The sequence below is a fragment of the Anolis carolinensis genome, unplaced genomic scaffold (assembly GCF_035594765.1).
Source record: "Anolis carolinensis isolate JA03-04 unplaced genomic scaffold, rAnoCar3.1.pri scaffold_14, whole genome shotgun sequence".
NCBI lineage: Eukaryota > Metazoa > Chordata > Lepidosauria > Squamata > Dactyloidae > Anolis > Anolis carolinensis.
The window spans coordinates 6,166,470-6,185,297 of record NW_026943825.1 but is presented as its reverse complement, the minus strand read 5'-3'; the positions used below and the strand labels follow the sequence as shown (position 1 = coordinate 6,185,297).

General features: G+C 42.4%; 2 protein-coding genes across 9 annotated transcripts in view; both read right to left on the bottom strand.

Moving 5' to 3' along the window:
- The window catches only part of mark2 (microtubule affinity regulating kinase 2), a 134,898-nt gene extending 127,613 nt beyond the window's left edge, over positions 1–7,285 (bottom strand). For 4 of the 8 annotated variants that reach the window (XM_016998128.2, XM_062965142.1, XM_062965141.1 and 1 more), the window contains exon 1: positions 6,733–7,285. In XM_016998128.2, coding sequence (XP_016853617.2) covers positions 6,733–6,786 — 54 coding nt within the window. In that variant the 5' untranslated portion in view covers positions 6,787–7,285. The remainder of the gene's footprint in view (positions 1–6,732) is intronic. The other 4 variants (XM_062965144.1, XM_062965146.1, XM_062965145.1 and 1 more) reach the window with 2 other exon arrangements.
- A 6,776-nt stretch (positions 7,286–14,061) lies between these two features.
- spindoc (spindlin interactor and repressor of chromatin binding) overlaps positions 14,062–18,828 on the bottom strand; it is a 52,101-nt gene continuing 47,334 nt past the window's right edge. Inside the window, exon 7 of the transcript XR_010001338.1 lies at positions 14,062–14,380. The gene's annotated coding sequence lies outside the window, so the exon portion shown is untranslated. The remainder of the gene's footprint in view (positions 14,381–18,828) is intronic.

Genomic DNA, 18,828 nt, shown 5'->3' with positions numbered 1-18,828 from the left:
TGTTTTCGAACTGCTAGGTTGGCAGAGGCTGGAGCTAACAGCGGGCGCTCACTCCGCTCCCTGAATCTGAACTTGGGTCTGCAAGTTCAGCAGCTCAGCACTTTAACACACTGAGCCACCGGAGGCTCCATGCCTTCCATAGAAGCACATAAAAGACCAACTCCAGAAGACAAAGTATCCCAAAGCATGATTCCCCCCACTGGTGCTTCCAAACAAGATGGAAATGATTATTAAAGTATCATCTGGTGGGAGAACATATTCAATACTCTGCGAATATACTTAATCTACCTTATTGTCAGAAAACGTGCAAACATCTACCTGTTCTACTAAAAAGCCTTCCCAGTGTAAAGCACCACCCCACAGCACCACAGAAATAAGAACAGTCAATGCCATTGTAACACAACATAAAATGCAAGATCTGGCAGATGTACACACAGGTTGCAATCTTCAACTCACTCTTCCCTCCTCCCCAGCCCATTCATTCCACACCTACCCTTTCCATTTCAACAAATAATCAAGCAACACGTTTCCCGCCCTGAAAATGCATGCCTGGAAGGGAAGCAATTGAGATGTTACACAGAGTACAGCTTCTTTCAATGCTTGTGCCATTCTCTACCATAGGATTGGAGAACTTTTGGCCTTCTAGATGACCTGAAGGAAAAGGTATTCCACCTCAACTTTAGGAAGAACTTCCTGATGTTAAGAGCTATCAAACAGTGTAGAGGAGTCTCTTTCTTTGGAGGCTTTTAAGCAGAGTCTAGATGACTATCTGTCAAGAGTGCTTCGATCGTACATTCCTGCAGGGCAGGGGGTTGGACTGGATGCCCCTTGTGGTCCCTTTCAGGTCTAGGTTCCTTTTCTTCTAATTCCCAAAACGTCAACCAGAATTACCAGTAAGAAGGGATTATGGTGGTTTTACTCTAAATGTCTAGTAGGCCAAAGGTTTCTCAGTTAAGTATATCTACCCTTCCAAATTGTTTTCTTCTACAGAAAGAAAGCAGAGGGAAGAGTTTTCAATAAATAATAATAATAATAATAAATTATTATTATTTATTTATACCCCGCCACCATCTCCCATAGGGACTCGGGGCGACTTACAAAACAGCACACAAAGATGCCATACATAATACATAAAATAAAATACATCAACATAGAGAATGTCATAGGTACCATCACTGTCAGCCAGATCACAATTCTTTTTTTTTTAAGTGCCAGGATTTATCAGTGTAATGCAGCTTTTGCTGGTTGATGCTTTTTATTACTGTTATAATGTTGTTTTATTCTGTTTACATTGTGAACTGCATTTTTATGTACTTACAATTTAACTGTGTTGTTGGGCCTTGCCCCATGTAAGCCGCCCCGAGTCCCTTTGGGGAGATGGAGGCAGGGTACAAAAATAAAGTTGTTGTTGTTGAGATGGAGGCAGGGTACAAAAATAAAGTAGTAGTAGTAGTAGTTGCTGTTGTTGTATTAATATTATTTGAAACAACAAGATGAGTCCACAGCAGACACTCTGCTGCCTGTTGTACTGAACTCATCTTGTTGTGTTTCAAATAATAATAATAATAATAATAATAATAATAATAATAATAATAAACCTGCAAAAGTTTTGGAAAATGAGCACGCAAAGATACTGTGGGACTTCCGAATCCAGACTGACAAAGTTCTGGAACACAACACACCAGACATCACAGTTGTGGAAAAGAAAAAGGTTTGGATCATTGATGTCGCCATCCCAGGTGACAGTCGCACTGACGAAAAACAACAGAAAAAACTCAGCCGCTATCAGGACCTCAAGATTGAACTTGAAAGACTCTGGCAGGAACCAGTGTAAGTGGTCCCGGTGGTGATGGGCACACTGGGTGCCGTGCCAAAAGATCTCAGCCGGCATTTGGAAACAATAGACATTGACAAAATTACGATCTGTCAATTGCAAAAGGCCACCCCTACTCGGATCTGCGCACATCATCCGAAAATACATCACACATTCCTAATCGCTTGGGAAGTGTTTGACTTGTGATTTTGTGATATGAAACCCAGCATGTCTATCTTGTTTGCTGTGTCATACAATAAAATAATAATAATAATAATAATAATAATAATAATAATAATAATACAACAACAACAGCAATTACTACTGCTACATTATTATTATTATTAGAACCTTGAAACAAGCTCTGTTGCAGCTCCAGCACAGCCCATTGTGGCAGAAACAACAACTGGGTTGTCGTGTGTTTTCCGAGCTATATGGCCATGTTCCAGAAGTATTCCCTCCTGACATTTCGCCCACAACTATGGCAGGCATCCTCAGAGGTTGGGAGGTATACACATGAAACAGCAACTGTAGCTAGTGCCACCTTGGGCATTTTCTTCCTACACCTCATGCCCAAATAGGATCTTAAACAAGGAGTATTTATTTATTTTATTTATTTATTTACTACATTTATATGCCGCTCTTCACAACCCGAAGGGGACTCAGAGAGGCTTACAAATCAAATGTACATACAATATATTATTAGCAAAATAATATACAGCAAAAGATGTCCAAAAAGGTATACACCTTCCAAATTCCAGTGTTCCCTCACTGGCTCCAAGTGTCATTTTGTTACCTGCAACTTGGTTATCCTCAAAATGCTCACAAAAGAAAGGTTGGCCAAAAGGGATTCCCTGCCAGGCTCAAGCCTGATCACAAGTTTACACTTAAGACCATAACTCTTGATTCTTCTATTATTCCCACTTCTGTGCCTTTTAAATTAGGAACGTGATACAGAGAAACTTTTCATGAAGGGAATGCTTTATTATTCCTGACATGGAGACAAAGCAGTAACTTGCTGGTGAAAGACAGCACAGGAATGGAGCCGGCCAAGGGTGGGGGAGCAGTGGGTTGGCAGATTTCATGAGAAGAGCCCTGTGAATATTTCTTAAAGCTGTAAAATGGGTAAACAAATACTAGTCACCTCCCTCAGCTTTCCAATCTTTAAACTATTCTGATGGTAAAGGTTTCTTCTTTCCTTGTAAAAAATACAGAGAAGCACTGCAAACCAAGGCAACCACCACTGCCTGGAGGCAATGGGATAGAAACAGTTAACAAAATAAAGTGGTGGCAATTCTATGCTTCTCCCATCATAGTGCTGCAGAAATGGGGGGAGGGAAAGGGAGGGGAGAATCCGCTCTGCCTAACTAGAGTCCCTCTTCCTCGCAACTCTTAAAGGAACAGGGGCCTTTTGCCTTCCCATGCGTGATGTTTCGGGATTGGGTTGCTGTGAGTTTTCCAGGCTGTACGTCCAAGCATTCTCTCCTGGTGTTTCATCCATATCTATGGCAGGCACCCTCAGAGGTTGTGAGGTCTGTTGGAAAGTCCAGGTTGAGAGAAAGAACTCTTGTCTGTTTGAGGCAAGTGTGAATGTTGCAATGGATCACCTTGATTAGCATTTAATGGCCTTGCAGAATCAAACCCTGGCTGCTTCCTGTCTGAGGGAATCCTTTGTTGGCAGGTGTTAGCTGGCGCTGATTGTTTCCTGTCTGGAATTCCCATTTTCTGAATGTTGTTCTTTATTTGTTGTATTTTGTTGCATTTGTTGTACTGTTGAGTGCTTTTGTGAGCTGTCCCGAGTCCCTTAGGGGAGACGGTGGCGGGGTGTAAGTAAAATTTATTTATTTATTTATTTACAGTAGAGTCTCACTTATCCAAGCTAAACGGGCCGGCAGAAGCTTGGATAAGCGAATATCTTGGATAATAAGGCGGGATTAAGGAAAAGCCTATTAAACATCAAATTAGGTTATGATTTTACAAATTAAGCACAAAAACATCATGTTATACAACAAATTTGACAGAAAAAGTAGTTCAATACGCAGTAATGTTATGTTGTAATTACTGCATTTACAAATTTAGCACCAAAATATCATGATATATTGAAAACATTGACTACAAAAATGTCTTGGATTATCCAGAGGCTTGGATAAGCGAGGCTTGGATAAGTGAGACTCTACTGTATTGATATTATTATTATATTGTATGACACAGCAAACAAGATAGACATGCTGGGTTTCGTATCACAAAATCACAAGTCGAACACTTCCCAAGTGTCTAGGACTGTGTGATGTATTTTCGGATGATGCGTGCGGATCCCAGTAGGGTGGCCTTTTGCAGTTGGCAGATCGTGATTTTTGCCAAGGTCTATTGTTTCCAAATGCCGGCTGAGATCTTTTGGCACGGCACCCAGTGTGCCCATCACCACCGGGACCACCTGCACTGGTGGTCCCGGTGGTGATTATTATTATTATTATATTATTATTATAATTATTATCTCTCCGATTTTAGAGTTTTTCAATACTGGGAGCCAGATTTTGTTCATTTTCATGGTTTCCTCCTTTCTGTTGTTATTGTCCACATGTTTGTGGATTTCAGTGGCTTCTCTGTGTAGTCTAAGTGGTCCAGCATTTCTGTGTTCTCAAATAATATGCTGTGTCCAGGTTGGTTCATCAAGTGCTCTGCTTTGGGATTGTTTTTTTTTAACTAGCTCTGTTCCAGTTTCTGCCTTTCAACAACAGGACGTGGTGGGGACATTTCAACACATCATACTATGGCAATGACAGGGGGGGGGGAATAAAGGGGAAGAGGAAGAGAAAAAAAGATCCCTCTATTAATGTGTCCCTGTGAGAACTGGATTTTGAAAAATTTGGAAACAAGGATTGGTGATAAAGCTTCAGTGGAGACATCTTTTCCCCACAATAACACTCTAACAGCACTCTGAACTCCACCAATGATGGACCTGGAACCCCCATGACCAACAAAAATACTGGAGGTCTTTGGAGGGATTTATAGGACTTATAGTTCACCTACATCCAGAGCACATTATGAAACCAAACAATGATGGATCTGGACCAAACTTGGCATGCAGACCCAATATGCTCACATTTAAATACTGATGGCTTTGTGGGGAATTGGCCTGGACATTTTGGAGTTGTAGGTACTGGGATGTATAGTTCACCTGCAATCATTGAGCACTCTGAACTCCACCAAAGATGGAATTGGACCAAACGTTGCACACAGAGCCCCCATGACCAGCAAAAAATACTGGAGGTCTTTCGTAGAAATTCACATTGATTTCGGGGAATTGTAGTTCACCTACATCCAGAGAGCATGGATCTGGACCAAACCTGGCACACTTACCTGATATTTCAAAATTTTATTGCTGGAGGGGTTGAGAGGAACTGACCTTTCTTTCTGGGAGTTGTAGTTCACCCACAACCAGAGAAGCTGAGACCTCCATCGATGATGGAAAAGGACCAAGTTTGGCACACAGAACCCCTATAAGTAACCCAACCTACTGGAAGGGTTTGAGGGGACCGACTCGCCAGAGTGGGAGTTGTAGTTTACCCTACAGCCAGAGAGCACAGTGAACCCCCTCAATGATGCATCCAGAGCAAATTTGCCCAACATAACAAATGCTAAGTACAGTAGAGTCTCGTTTATCCAACCTTCGCTCATCCAACGTTCTGTATTATCCAACACAGTCTGCCTTTTAGTAGTCAATGTTTCTGTAGTCAACATTTTCAATACATTGTGATGTTTTGGTGCTAAATTCGTCAATACAGTAGAGTCTCACTTATCCAAGACTCACTTATCCAAGGTTCTGGAATATCCAAGGCATTTTTGTAGTCAATGTTTTCAATATACAGTAGAGTCTCACTTATCCAAGCCTCGCTTATCCAAGCTTCTGGATAATCCAAGCCATTTTTGTAGTCAATGTTTTCAATATATCATGATATTTTGGTGCTAAATTCGTAAATACAGTAATTACTACATAGCATTAATGTGTAATGAACTACTTTTTCTGTCAAATTTGTTGTATAACATGATGTTTTGGTGCTTAATTTGTAAAATCATAATGTAATTTGATGTTTAATAGGCTTTTCCTTAATCCCTCCTTATTATCCAACATATTTGCTTATCCAAGGTTCTGCCGGCCTGTTTAGCTTGGATAAGTGAGACTCTAAAGGTAAAGGTTTCCCCTGACGTTAAGTCCAGTTGTGACCGACTCTGGGGGTCGGTGCTCATCTCCATTTCTAGGCCGAAGAGCCAGCGTTGTCCATAGACATCTCCAAGGTCATGTGGTTGGCATGACGGCATGGAGCGCCGTTACCTTCCTGCCGGAGCGGTACCTATTGATCTACTCACACTTGCATGTTTTTGAACTGCTAGGTTGGCAGGAGCTGGGGCTAACAGTGGGCGCTCATTCCGCTCCCGGGATTTGAACCTGGGACCTTTTGGTCAGCAGCTCAGCATAACACACTGTGCCACCAGACTCTACTGTACATTAATTACTACATAACGGGACCGTGTATTGAACTGCTTTTTCTGTTGATTTGTTGTAAAACTTAAGCTTTGGTGCTTAATTTGTAAAATCATAACGTAATTTGACACTTAACAGGCTTTTCCTTAATATTATTATCCAACATTTTTGCTTGTCCAACGTTCTGCCAGCTCATCTATGTTGGATACGTGAGACTCTACTGTATGTTGTATATGCCAATGTTTAATGGTTTTAATGATTTTAATTTATAGTTATATGTCAGTGCTGAGTTATGATGTTTTATTATATGTATACTGGCATTGAATTCTTGACATTAATATGTTGTAAACCGCCTTGAGTCCTCCCCCAAGAGTGAGAAAGGCGGTATATAATAAATATAGTAAATAAATAAAATAAAATAGACCTCTCTCCTTACCTGCTCGGTGTTCTCCGTCAAGGTGGGCAGGGGGCTCCGGCCGCTGTTGGACATGGCTGCCTCTGGCAGGGCCTGAGGGGCGGCCCCCCCAGCTGTTTCTGCCTCCTTCCTCTTTCCCTGAGTCCTGTCCCTCTTCTTCTTCCTCCTCCTCAAGGCGAGGGGGGCGGCCAAGCCACCAGCATGGGGGACAACGGGGCTCGGTGGTTGGTTGGAAAAAAAACCCAGCACCAATCACGTATAATGGCCTTTCCCCCTTCCCCGGGCTCGAGTGACGGATGCCCGGCTTGACTGCTCACGCGAGACCGGGGATGCGGCTCGGGAGCTAGGCCGCACCGGTCCGAAAGCTCCCAAAGGAGGCACCCTGTGACCCGAAGTCAATACCGGCCTGCTGCGAACGCCTCCGACGCCCGCCTTCGCCTCCCGGGCCGGGCTCGGGCCTCTTCTCCCCTTCGCCTCCCCGTTACCCGAGCTCCTCTCGCCGCCGCTCAGCTTCACACAGCGGCGGCTCCCAACATGGCCGCCGCCGCCGGGCTTCGGGAAGTTCCGCCGAGCTTCGGGAAGTTCCGGAAACGCACGAAGGCAAGTCGGCCAGGGAGGCCAGCTCCGCTCAGCTTCCCACGGTGTCCGGAAAGAGCCGAGGAAGTCTGGAAAGTGTTGATTGGTCTGCGAAAAGGCAGGAGGGGCGTGGCCAAAACCTTGGCGTGGTTTGCGCTAAGGGGCAACTTCCGGAAAACCTTCCCAAGCGGTTCGGAAATTAGACGGAAACAGCCGAAGGGATTTCGGCTCGCTGAATACGGAAATAGCCGAACGGGTTGAGCTCGGAGTCTACGGAAACAACCGAATGAGTCTTCTGAGTGTAGGGGAAATTCCTAAGTGTCTTAAACCCAACTTGGGCCCTCCAAGAGTTTTGGACTTCAACTCCCACCATTCCTGACAGCCTCAGGCCCCTTCCTTCACAACCTCTGAGGATGCCTGCCATAGATAATTATTATTATTAATATTTTATTGTATGACACAGCAAACAAAATAGATATGCTGGATTTCATATCACAAAATCACAAGTCAAACACTTCCCAAGTGTCTAGGACTGTATGATGTATTTTCGGATGATACGTGCAGATCCCAGTAGGGTGGCCTTTTGCAGTTGGCAAATTATTATTATTATTATTATTATTATTATTATTGTTATTTATTTTTGCAGTTGGCAAATTATTATTATTATTATTATTATAGATTATTATTATTATTATTATTATTTGCGGCATTTATATCCCACCCTTCTCACCCCGAAGGGGACTCAGGGCGGTTTACAACTATATATACATACAATATATTAAAGGACTATATTGCAATATTATTAGTAATATTGCATGTAATATAAATATACAATTATAATAGTGAATTATAATTATTATTACATTGTATTACATCATATTATTATTAATATTACATGTATATAAAATATAATATTAGATGTGGGGAAAACGTAAGGAGAGAATGCAACAGCTCAGAAAACTCACAGCAACCCAGTGATTCCGGCCATTGAAGCCTTCAATAACATCAAACTCCCATCAGGACTTAAAGTTTGCTCTGGATGCATCATCGGTGGGGTTCAGTGGAGGGTGAGCTACAACTCCCACTATGAACTATACATCCCAGTCCCTACAACTCCTATAAATCATGGTGAATTCTCCCCAAACCTCTAGATCAGGGGTCCCCAAACTTTTTAAGCCGAGGGCCGGTCCACAATCCTTCAGACTGTTGAGGGGCCGGATTATCATTTGAAAAAAAAAATACAAACAAATTCTGATGCACACTGCACATGGCTTATTTGTAGTGCAAAAACAACAACAAGAACAATGAAAAAACAATACAATATTTAAAAATAAAAATAATTTTAACCAACATACATTTATCAGGATTTCAATGGGAAGTGTGCTTCTGCTTCTGGCCAATGAGATAGTCAAGTTAATTAGGATTGTTGTTGTTGTTGTGTGCCTTCAAGTCATTTCAGACTTTGGGCGAGCCTAAGTCTAAAATGTATTTATTTATTATTTATTTATTTACTGCATTTATTTACTACATTTGTATCACACCCTTCTCACCCCAAAGGGGACTCAGAGTGGCTTTCAAATTATATGTACATACAATATATTATATTATTAGCATTATATATTACTATATTGAACTATACCACTACACTATAATATTATTAGTAATATTATATGTAATAAAGAATATATAATTAATATTATTATATGGTATTATTATTAGTGTTATATTGTATTACATTATAATATTATTATCAATATTATATGTATATACAATATATTATATTATAAAACTGAGGGCGGGGGCCAGGTAAATGACCTCGGAGGGCCGCATCCGGCCCCCGGGCCTTAGTTTGGGGACCCCTGCTCTAGATGATGATGATAATGATGATATTATTATTATTGACACAACGATGTTGTATGACACAGCAAACAAGATAGACATGCTGGATTTCGTTTCACAAAACCACAAGTCAAACACTTCCCAAGTGTCTAGGACTGTGTGATGTATTTTCGGATGATGCGTGCAGATCCCAGCAGGGTGGCCTTTTGCAGTTGGCAGATGGTGATTTTGTCAATGTCTATTGTTTCCAAATGCCGGCTGAGATCTTTTGGCACAGCACCCAGTGTGCCCATCACCACCGGGACCACCTGTACTGGTTTCTGCCAGAGTCTTTGAAGTTCAATCTTGAGGTCCTGATAGCGGCTGAGTTTTTCCTGTTGTTTTTCATCTATGCGACTGTCACCTGGGATGGCAACATCAATGATCCAAACCTTGTTCTTTTCCACAACTGTGATGTCTGGTGTGTTGTGTTCCAGAACTTTGTCAGTCTGGATTCAGAAGTCCCACAGTATCTTTGCGTGCTCATTTTCCAATACTTTTGCAGGTTTGTGATCCCACCAGTTCTTTGCTGCTGGGAGGTGGTACCTGAGGCATAAGTTCCAATGAATCATTTGGGCCACATAGTTGTGCCTCTGTTTGTAGTCTGTCTGTGCGATTTTCTTACAGCAGCTGAGGATATGATCAATGGTTTCGTCGGTTTCCTTGCACAGTCTGCATTTTGGGTCATCAGCTGATTTTTCGATCTTGGCCTTGATTGCCTTTGTTCTGATGTCTTGCTCCTGGGCTGCAAGGATCAGGCCTTCTGTCTCCTTCTTCAGGGTCCCATTCGTGAGCCAGAGCCAGGTCTTCTCCTTGTCAGCTTTTCCTTCAATTTTGTCAAGGAACTTTCCATGCAGTGTTTTGTTGTGCCAGCTGTCAGCTCTAGTTTTGTAGTGCGGTTGTCTTGTACTGGTTTTTTTGTCTGCTGTGTTTTGAGGAGTTTCTGATTTTTGACTTCATTATTATTATTATTATTATTATTATTATTATTATTATTATTATTATTATTATTATTATTATTATTATACAACAGACCCCATCATCTCCAACCAGCTCCTGTATTGCCCTAATGACCGGTCTCTTTGTCTCCCTCCAGTGGACACACTGAGAATTACATCCTTTTGGTAATATTTTCCCGTAGAGCTGCAAAGACGCCTTTTGACCAAGAAGCCACAGCTCCAATGTACAGTCCTTTGCTGCCATCCTGTGGCCAAAATGAAAAATTGCACCCTTTGACTAATACAGCCGAGCTAGTTCTGAGGAAGATATAGGCTCCTGCTCTTTGCTGCCATCGTGTGGCCAAAGTGGAGTATTGTACACTGAAATAGTATTAAACCGAGGACTAATCGCATGAAACAAATAATATAAATAAATAGAATATAAATGAATCGATAGATAATATAAATAAATATAAATGCATAAAAATATAAATACATAAAACATAAATAAATTAATAAAATATAAATCAATAAAATATAAACACATACATAAAATATAAACAAATACAAAAATATATAAATCAGTAAAAGATAAATCAATAAATTATAAATACATAAAATATAGATAAATAAATGAATACATAAAATGTAAATACATGACATCTAAATAATAAAAATATAAATAAAAACCTAAAATCTAAATACATAAAATATAAAAAATATAAAATATAAATACATAAATAATATATATATAAAATAATAAATAAATAAGCCTTATTAAAACACATACCATATGTAGAGAGACCAGCCAGTTAGGATTCCTATCATCCCCAGCCGATCCCCAGATCATGTAAATAATGACCATTTTTATTTTATCCTGCTTTTCTACCATTAGAAAGACTTGGGTGGCAATGACATTGGCTATTTCTGGCATTATTATTATTATTATTATTATTATTATTATTATTATTATTATTATTAATAATAATAATAATAATAATACTATTATTGGAACCCAAGAGTCAATTTCCAAAAGGGACCTTTCCTATTGACTATCTGTCAGGAGGGCTTTAGTTGTGCTTTTCCTGCAAGTCAGAAAAATGGGGTTGGACTGGATGGCCTTTGGCGGGTCCCTTCTGAATAGGATTCTATGGGGCTGGATGGCCATCTGTCGGGTGGGCTTTCATTGTGCCTTTCCTGCAAGTCAGAAAAATGGGGTTGGACTGGATGGCCTTTGGAGGGCCCCTTCTGAATAGGATTCTATGGGGCCGGATGGCCATCTGTCGGGAGGGCTTTCATTGTGCCTTTCCTGCAAAACACACAAAGGGGGTTGGACTGGATGGGCTTTGGAGGGCCCCTTCTGAATAGAATTCTGTGGGGCTGAATGGCCATCTGTCGGGAGGGCTTTCATTGTGCTTTTCCTGCAAGTCAGAAAAATGGGGTTGGACTGGATGGCCTCTGGAGGGTCCCTTCTGAATAGGATTCTATGGGGCCGGATGGCCATCTGTCGGGAGGGCTTTCATTGTGCTTTTCCTGCAAAACAGACAAAGGGGGTTGGACTGGATGGCCTTTGGGATTCTATGCAGACTCCAGGTTTGTGACTGTATAATAAAAGTCATCATCATTCCTTATGAGGCCGGGTGGCCATCTGTCGGGAGGGCTTTGATGGTGCCTGGCCGAGACAGGGATGGGATGGGCGAGTGCTGATGCTTGTGGCTGTCCTGGGTTCCTCCCCCCTCTCTCATGGGCTCAGCCTGGAGGGAAGGTCAGGTGGCCCATCGATTCCCATTAGACAGAGGACAGGGTGGCGGTAACACTGGGATATCCAGGGTGACGGGCTCCGCAGAAGGACACATCCATGTGCCTCCGACAGCGCCGGAATGCCAGGTGAGGGTCTCAAGGGCAGGCCTATGTCTGCGTTATATTCTGGAAAGTATACAATTGGGTAAGGTGGCCTTTTGCTGTTGACAGATCATAGTTTTGTCAATGTTTATTGTTTCCAAATGCCGGCTGAGATCTTTTGGCACGGCACCCAGTGTGCCGATCACCACTGGGACCACCTGCACTGGTTTCTGCCAGAGTCTTTGAAGTTCAATCTTGAGGTCCTGAGAGCGGCTGAGTTTTTCCTGTTGTTTTTCATCACCTGGGATGGCAACATCAATGATCCAAACCTTTTTCTTTTCCACAACTGTGATGTCTGGTGTGTTGTGTTCCAGAACTTTGTCAGTCTGGATTCGGAAGTCCCATAGTATCTTTGCGTGCTCATTTTCCAAGACTTTTGCAGGTTTGTGATCCCACCAGTTCTTTGCTGCTGGGAGGTGGTACTTGAGGCATAAGTTCCAATGAATCATTTGGGCCACATAGTTGTGCCTCTGTTTGTAGTCTGTCTGGGCGATTTTCTTACATCAGTTGAGGATATGATCCATGGTTTCGTCAGCTTCCTTGCACAGTCTGCATTTTGGGTCATCAGCTATTATTATTATTATTATTATTATTATTATTATTATTATTATCAATAACCCTAATTTTCCCCCCATTATTATTATTATCATCATCATTATTATATATTACTAGCTGTGCCCGGCCACGCGTTGCTGTGGCTTATGGGAATCCTTTGTTAGCCAGGTGGAATAGCAGTGAATAGCCTTGCAGCCTCAAAGCCTGGCCGTTTTCTGGAGTAGCTGGAGTCGCACCCTCAATCAAAGCCTGGCTCCTTCCTTAGTCGGGGAATCCTTGTTTGGCCAGCTTGAACTGCACTCAATAGTCTTGCAGCTTCAAAGCCTGGCCGCTTTCTCCCTTGCGGAATCCTTGGTTGGCCTGTTTGAATAGCAATCAATAGTCTTGCAGCTTCAAAGCCTGGCCGCTTTCTCCATCGGGCATCCTTGCTAGGCCAGGTCGAATGGGACGGAGTAGCCTCGTGGCTTCAGAGCTTGGGGGTTTTCTATCTAGGGGTTGAATAGCACTGAATAGCCTTGCTGCTTGCAAGCCTGGCCGCTTTCTCCCTTGCGGAATCCTTGGTTGGCCTGTTTGAATAGCAATGAATAGTCTTGCGGCTTCAAAGCCTGGCCGCTTTCTCCATCGGGCATCCTTGCTAGGCCAGGTCGAATGGGACGGAGTAGCCTCGTGGCTTCAGAGCTTGGGGGTTTTCTATCTAGGGATTGAATAGCACTGAATAGCCTTGCTGCTTGCAAGCCTGGCCGCTTTCTCCCTTGCGGAATCCTTGGTTGGCCTGTTTGAATAGCAATGAATAGTCTTGCGGCTTCAAAGCCTGGCCGCTTTCTCCATCGGGCATCCTTGCTAGGCCAGGTCGAATGGGACGGAGTAGCCTCGTGGCTTTAGAGCTTGGGGGTTTTCTATCTAGGGATTGAATAGCACTGAATAGCCTTGCTGCTTGCAAGCCTGGCCGCTTTCTCGCTTGCGGAATCCTTGGTTGGCCTGTTTGAATAGCAATGAATAGTCTTGCAGCTTCAAAGCCTGGCCGCTTTCTCCATCGGGCATCCTTGCTAGGCCAGGTCGAATGGGACGGAGTAGCCTCGTGGCTTCAGAGCTTGGGGGTTTTCTATCTAGGGGTTGAATAGCACTGAATAGCCTTGCTGCTTGCAAGCCTGGCCGCTTTCTCCCTTGCGGAATCCTTGGTTGGCCTGTTTGAATAGCAATGAATAGCCTTGCAGCTTCGAAGCCTGTTTGCTCCCTGCTTGGGGGAATCCTTTGTTGGGAAGTGTTAGCTGCCCCTGATTGTTTCCCAATTTCCCTGCTTTCAGAGTGTTCTGTATTATTATACCACAGTAATTATTACATATGAAAGTAGAGTCTCGCTTATCCAATGTTCTGAATTATTCAACGCAGTCGGCCTTTTAGGAGTCAATGTTTTTGTAGTCAATGTTTTCAATAAACCCAATGTGCGACTGGATCAATGCTTTTGGGTGGGATCGATGGGAATAATGAGCCAAAGCCCATGCACCGAAAGCACATGTTGTCCATGCGCGGAAGGAAATCTATTATTATCTCCTGGTTGACAATGCAATTTCTGGTCTGCAGTTTGGGAAAAAGCCTCCCGCCCTGCAAAATAAAGACACGAAATCACAACGATTTGGGGGGCAAGCGCCATGCGATGTGACTGGCTGGCGGTGACATCATGCGCAGAGTCCTTTGTTGTGAGTCCAAGGCCAGCTGGGGATGCAAGGCTCCCGGGAAGCCGCACACGTCAACACGCATGCACAACACACACATGGCCTCCTCTCCCGGGTCTTTGTTTTCAGGCCTTGTAGGTTTGGTACCTATGGCGGTAAAAAGATGTGTTATTGTTGCACCGTGTTATTGTTGTTATTTATGTAAACATCCTAAAATATAGCATGAATGGGTTGCTGCTTTGCAAGGCTCAGAATCAAGATCAGGACAAAAAAATAATAATTGCAATATCATTGTATTTATCCTGCCTCAAGCCATCAGGAGAAGTGGGAAATAAATAAAATGGAATAATTACTATTACAGTAGAGTCTCACTTATCCAACATAAACGGGCCGGCAGAATGTTGGATAAGCGAATATGTTGGATAATAAGGAGGCATTAAGGAAAAGCCTATTAAACATCAAATTAGGTTATGATTTTACAAATGAAGCACCAAAACATCATGTTAGACAACAAATTTGGCAGAAAAAGTAGTTCAATACGCAGTAATGCTATGTAGTAATTACTATATTTATGAATTTAGCATCAAAATATCACGATATATTGAAAACATTGACTACAAAAATGTGTTGGATAATCCAGAACGTTGAATAAGTGAGTGTTGGATAAGTGAGACTCTACTGTACTATTATTATTATAAATAATTATAATATATAATACCTGCATCAAGCCGTCAGGAGAGGTGGGTAATAATAATAATAAATAACTATAATATATGAAGTATATATGCTAATATATAGTACAGTAGAGTCTCACTTATCCAACACTCACTTATCCAACATTCTGGATTATCCAAGCCATTTTTGTAGTCAATGTTTTCAATACATTGTGACATTTTGGTGCTAAATTCGTAAATACAGTAATTACTATATAGCATTACTGAGTATTGAACTACTTTTTCAGTCAAATTTCTTGTATAACATGATGTTTTGGTGCTTAATTTGTACAATAACCTAATTTGATGTTTAATAGGTTTTCCTTAATCCCTCCTTATTATCCAACATATTCGCTTATCCAACATTCTGCCGGCCCGATTATGTTGGATAAGTGAGACTCTACTGTATTACCAATATATAATAATCTAGATATATAAAAGAGTGATGGCATCAGGGCAGCGGACAAAACAACAAAACTACAGGCCCCCCAACCTCGAAATTTGACAACACAACCCATCATTCACGGCTCTAAGTTGATACAACAAAAAGAAAAAGAAAAATAAAGTCCTAATTAGAGGGAGAGGAATAATTGTTTTTATCCAATTGCTGCCAGTTTGAAGACTAAGCTCTGCCCACTTGGTCTCCTAGCAACCTACTCAGCCCAGGGGACAGGCAGACTTAGGCCTCACTTAGGCCTCTTCCACACTGCCTATAAAATACAGATTATCTGATTTCCCATACCACCATACTTCGCCACAGCAACGTGTGGCCTGGCACAGCTAGTCCTTTATAATAGTACTTAATCATTATATACAATTATTATATATGTCTGGTGGTGTTGGTGAGAAATTGTTGAGGTAGTGGTGGTATTGAATGTCTGTTGTATGGTTGTCTTTATGTTTATGCACACTGAAGTGGATTATATGGCAGTGTGGAGTCAAGATAATCCAGTGCAAAGCAGATAATATGAGATTCTAAATGGGTTATATAGCTGTGTGGGCCTTGAGTCTACACTGCCATATAATCCAGTTAAAATCTGATAATCTGTTGAAGAGGCCTAAGTGAGGCCTAAGTCTTCAAACTGGCAGCAATTGGATAAAAACTATTATTCCTCTCCCTGTAATTAGGACTTTATTTTTCTTTTCTTTTTGTTGTATCAACCTAGAGCCGTGAATGATGGGTTGTGTTGTCAAATTTCGAGGTTGGGGGGTCTGTAGTTTTGTTATTTTGTCCGCTGCCCTGATGCCATCACTCTTTTATATATATATAAATATATATATATAATATATGATACCCGCATCAAGCCGTCAGGAGAGGTGGGTAATAATAATAATAAATAACTATAATATATGAAGTATATATGCTAATATATAGTATTACCAATATATAATAATTGTATATAATGATTAAGTACTATTATAAAGGACTAGCTGTGCCCGGCCACACGTTGGGAAATCAGATAATCTGTATTTATAGGCAGTGTGGAAGAGGCCTAAGTGAGGCCTAACTCTGCCTGTACCCTGGACTGAGTGGGTTGCTAGGAGACCAAGTGGCGGAGCTTAGCCTTCTAACTGGCAGCAACTGGATAAAAACAATTATTCCCAGCATGTTTGTTTCCTAAATTCCATTTTATGGCGGTGTATCTGTGTGTAATTACAGGGGTACATTGATGTGTCATGGGGTTAACACACCCTTGCTTTTAGTGAAACCAGTTTATCCAGACCGAGGAAATATCTCATAGGGAAAAAATGAGCTGCAGCTTCTTCTTCTTTTTTTTTGTTTGTTGACGGGAGACATGGGTGTCAACAAATGGAAAAAAGAGAGATTGAAACTCATTTATGAGATGTATTGAATCATAGGGGGACCCCAAGGGCCATCTAGCTCGACCCCATTCTGCCAGGCAGGAAGACACAATCAAAGCACTCCCAACAGATGGCCAGGCACCATGTATGGCCAATAACAGAATGGATATTTTCTATAAGGCTCGCAAATTCAGAGGTCGAAACGCTAAGAAAACAAATAAATAATAATAATTATTATTATTATTATTATTATTATTATTATTATTATTACAGTATAATACTGATAATATTATAATGTAATATAATAATAATAATAACAATAATAATACACTATTATAATTGTATATTATACTTTACATGTAATATTACTAATAATATTGCAATATAGTGGTATAGTACAATATAGTAATATATAACGCTTATATTGTGCTATGCTAATAATACTGTATTATTATTATTATTATTATTATTATTATTATTATCATTATTATTCCTGCCTGGGGGAGGAAATCCTTGGTTGGAATTACCATTGAATGGCCTTGCAGCTTCAAAGCCTGGTTGCTTCCTTCCTGCAGGAATCCTTTGTTGGAAGGTGTTAGCTGGCCCCGATTGTCCATATGCTTGTGGATTTTAATGGTTTCTCTGTGTAATTTGGCATGATGGCTGTGAGAGTGGCCACCTGGATTAGCATCGAATGGCCTTGCAGCTTCAAAGCCTGGCTGCTTTCTTCCGGGGGGGGGGGGATCCTTTGTTCGGAGGTGTTCACTGGCCCGGATCGTCCACACGCTTGTGGATTTCAATGGCTTCTCTGTGTTGTCCGGCATGGTGGTTGTTAAAGAGTGGCCACCTTGATTAGCGTCGAATGGCCTTGCAACTTCTAAGCCTGGCTGCTTCCTACCTGTGTGTGTGTGTGGGGGGGGGAATCCTTGGTTAGGAAGTGTTAGCTGGCCCTGATCGTTTCCTGCCTAGAATCCCTGTTTTCAACCTGTGTGGGGGGCAGAATCCTTTGTCGGGATGTGTTAGCTGGCCCTGATTGTTTCCTGCCTGGAATCCCCCTGTTTTTCACCTTGTGGGGGGGGGGGGAGAATCCTTTGTTGGGATGTGTTAGCTGGCCCTGATTGTTTCCTGCCTGGAATCCCCCTGTTTTCTACCTTGGGGGGGGGGGGAATCCTTTGTTGGGAGGTGTTAGCTGGCCCTGATTATTTCCTGCCTGGAATCCCCCTGTTTTCTACCTGGGGGCGGGAATCCTTTGTTGGGATGTGTTAGCTGGCCCTGATTGTTTCCTGCCTGGAATCCCCCTGTTTTCCACCTTGTGGGGGGGGGGGAAGAATCCTTTGTTGGGAGGTGTTAGCTGGCCCTGATTATTTCCTGCCTGGAATCCCCCTGTTTTCCACCTTGTGGGGGGGGGGGGAGAATCCTTTGTTGGGAGGTGTTAGCTGGTCTTGATTGTTTCCTGCCTGGAATCCCCCCGTTTTCTACCTTGTTGGGGGGGGGGGGGGGGATCCTTTGTTGGGAGATGTTAGCTGGCCCTGATTGTTTCCTGCCTGGAATCCCCCGTTTTCTACCTGTGGAGGGAATCTTTTGTTGGGAGGCGTTAGCTGGCCCTGATTGTTTCCTGCCTGGAATCCCCCGTTTTCTACCTGTGGAGGGAATCTTTTGTTGGGAGGCGTTAGCTGGCCCTGATTGTTTCCTGCCTGGAATCCCCTCGTTTTCTACCTTGTGGGGGGGGGGGGGGGGAGAATCCTTTGTTGGGAGGTGTTAGCTGGTCTTGATTGTTTCCTGCCTGGAATCCCCCCGTTTTCTACCTTGTGGGGGGGGGGGGGATCCTTTGTTGGGAGATGTTAGCTGGCCCTGATTGTTTCCTGCCTGGAATCCCGTTTTCTACCTGGGGTTGGGAATCCTTTTTTTGGGAGGTGTTAGCTGGCCCTGATGGTTTTCTACCTGGAATCTCCCCGTTTTCTGAGTGTTGCTCTTTATTGACTGTCCTGGTTTTTTAAACACTGGGAGACAGATTGATTCCCCAGCTCACAATGAATGGGGGGAAAGCTGGCCTGAGTCACGTGCCCCACCCGGTTGCGT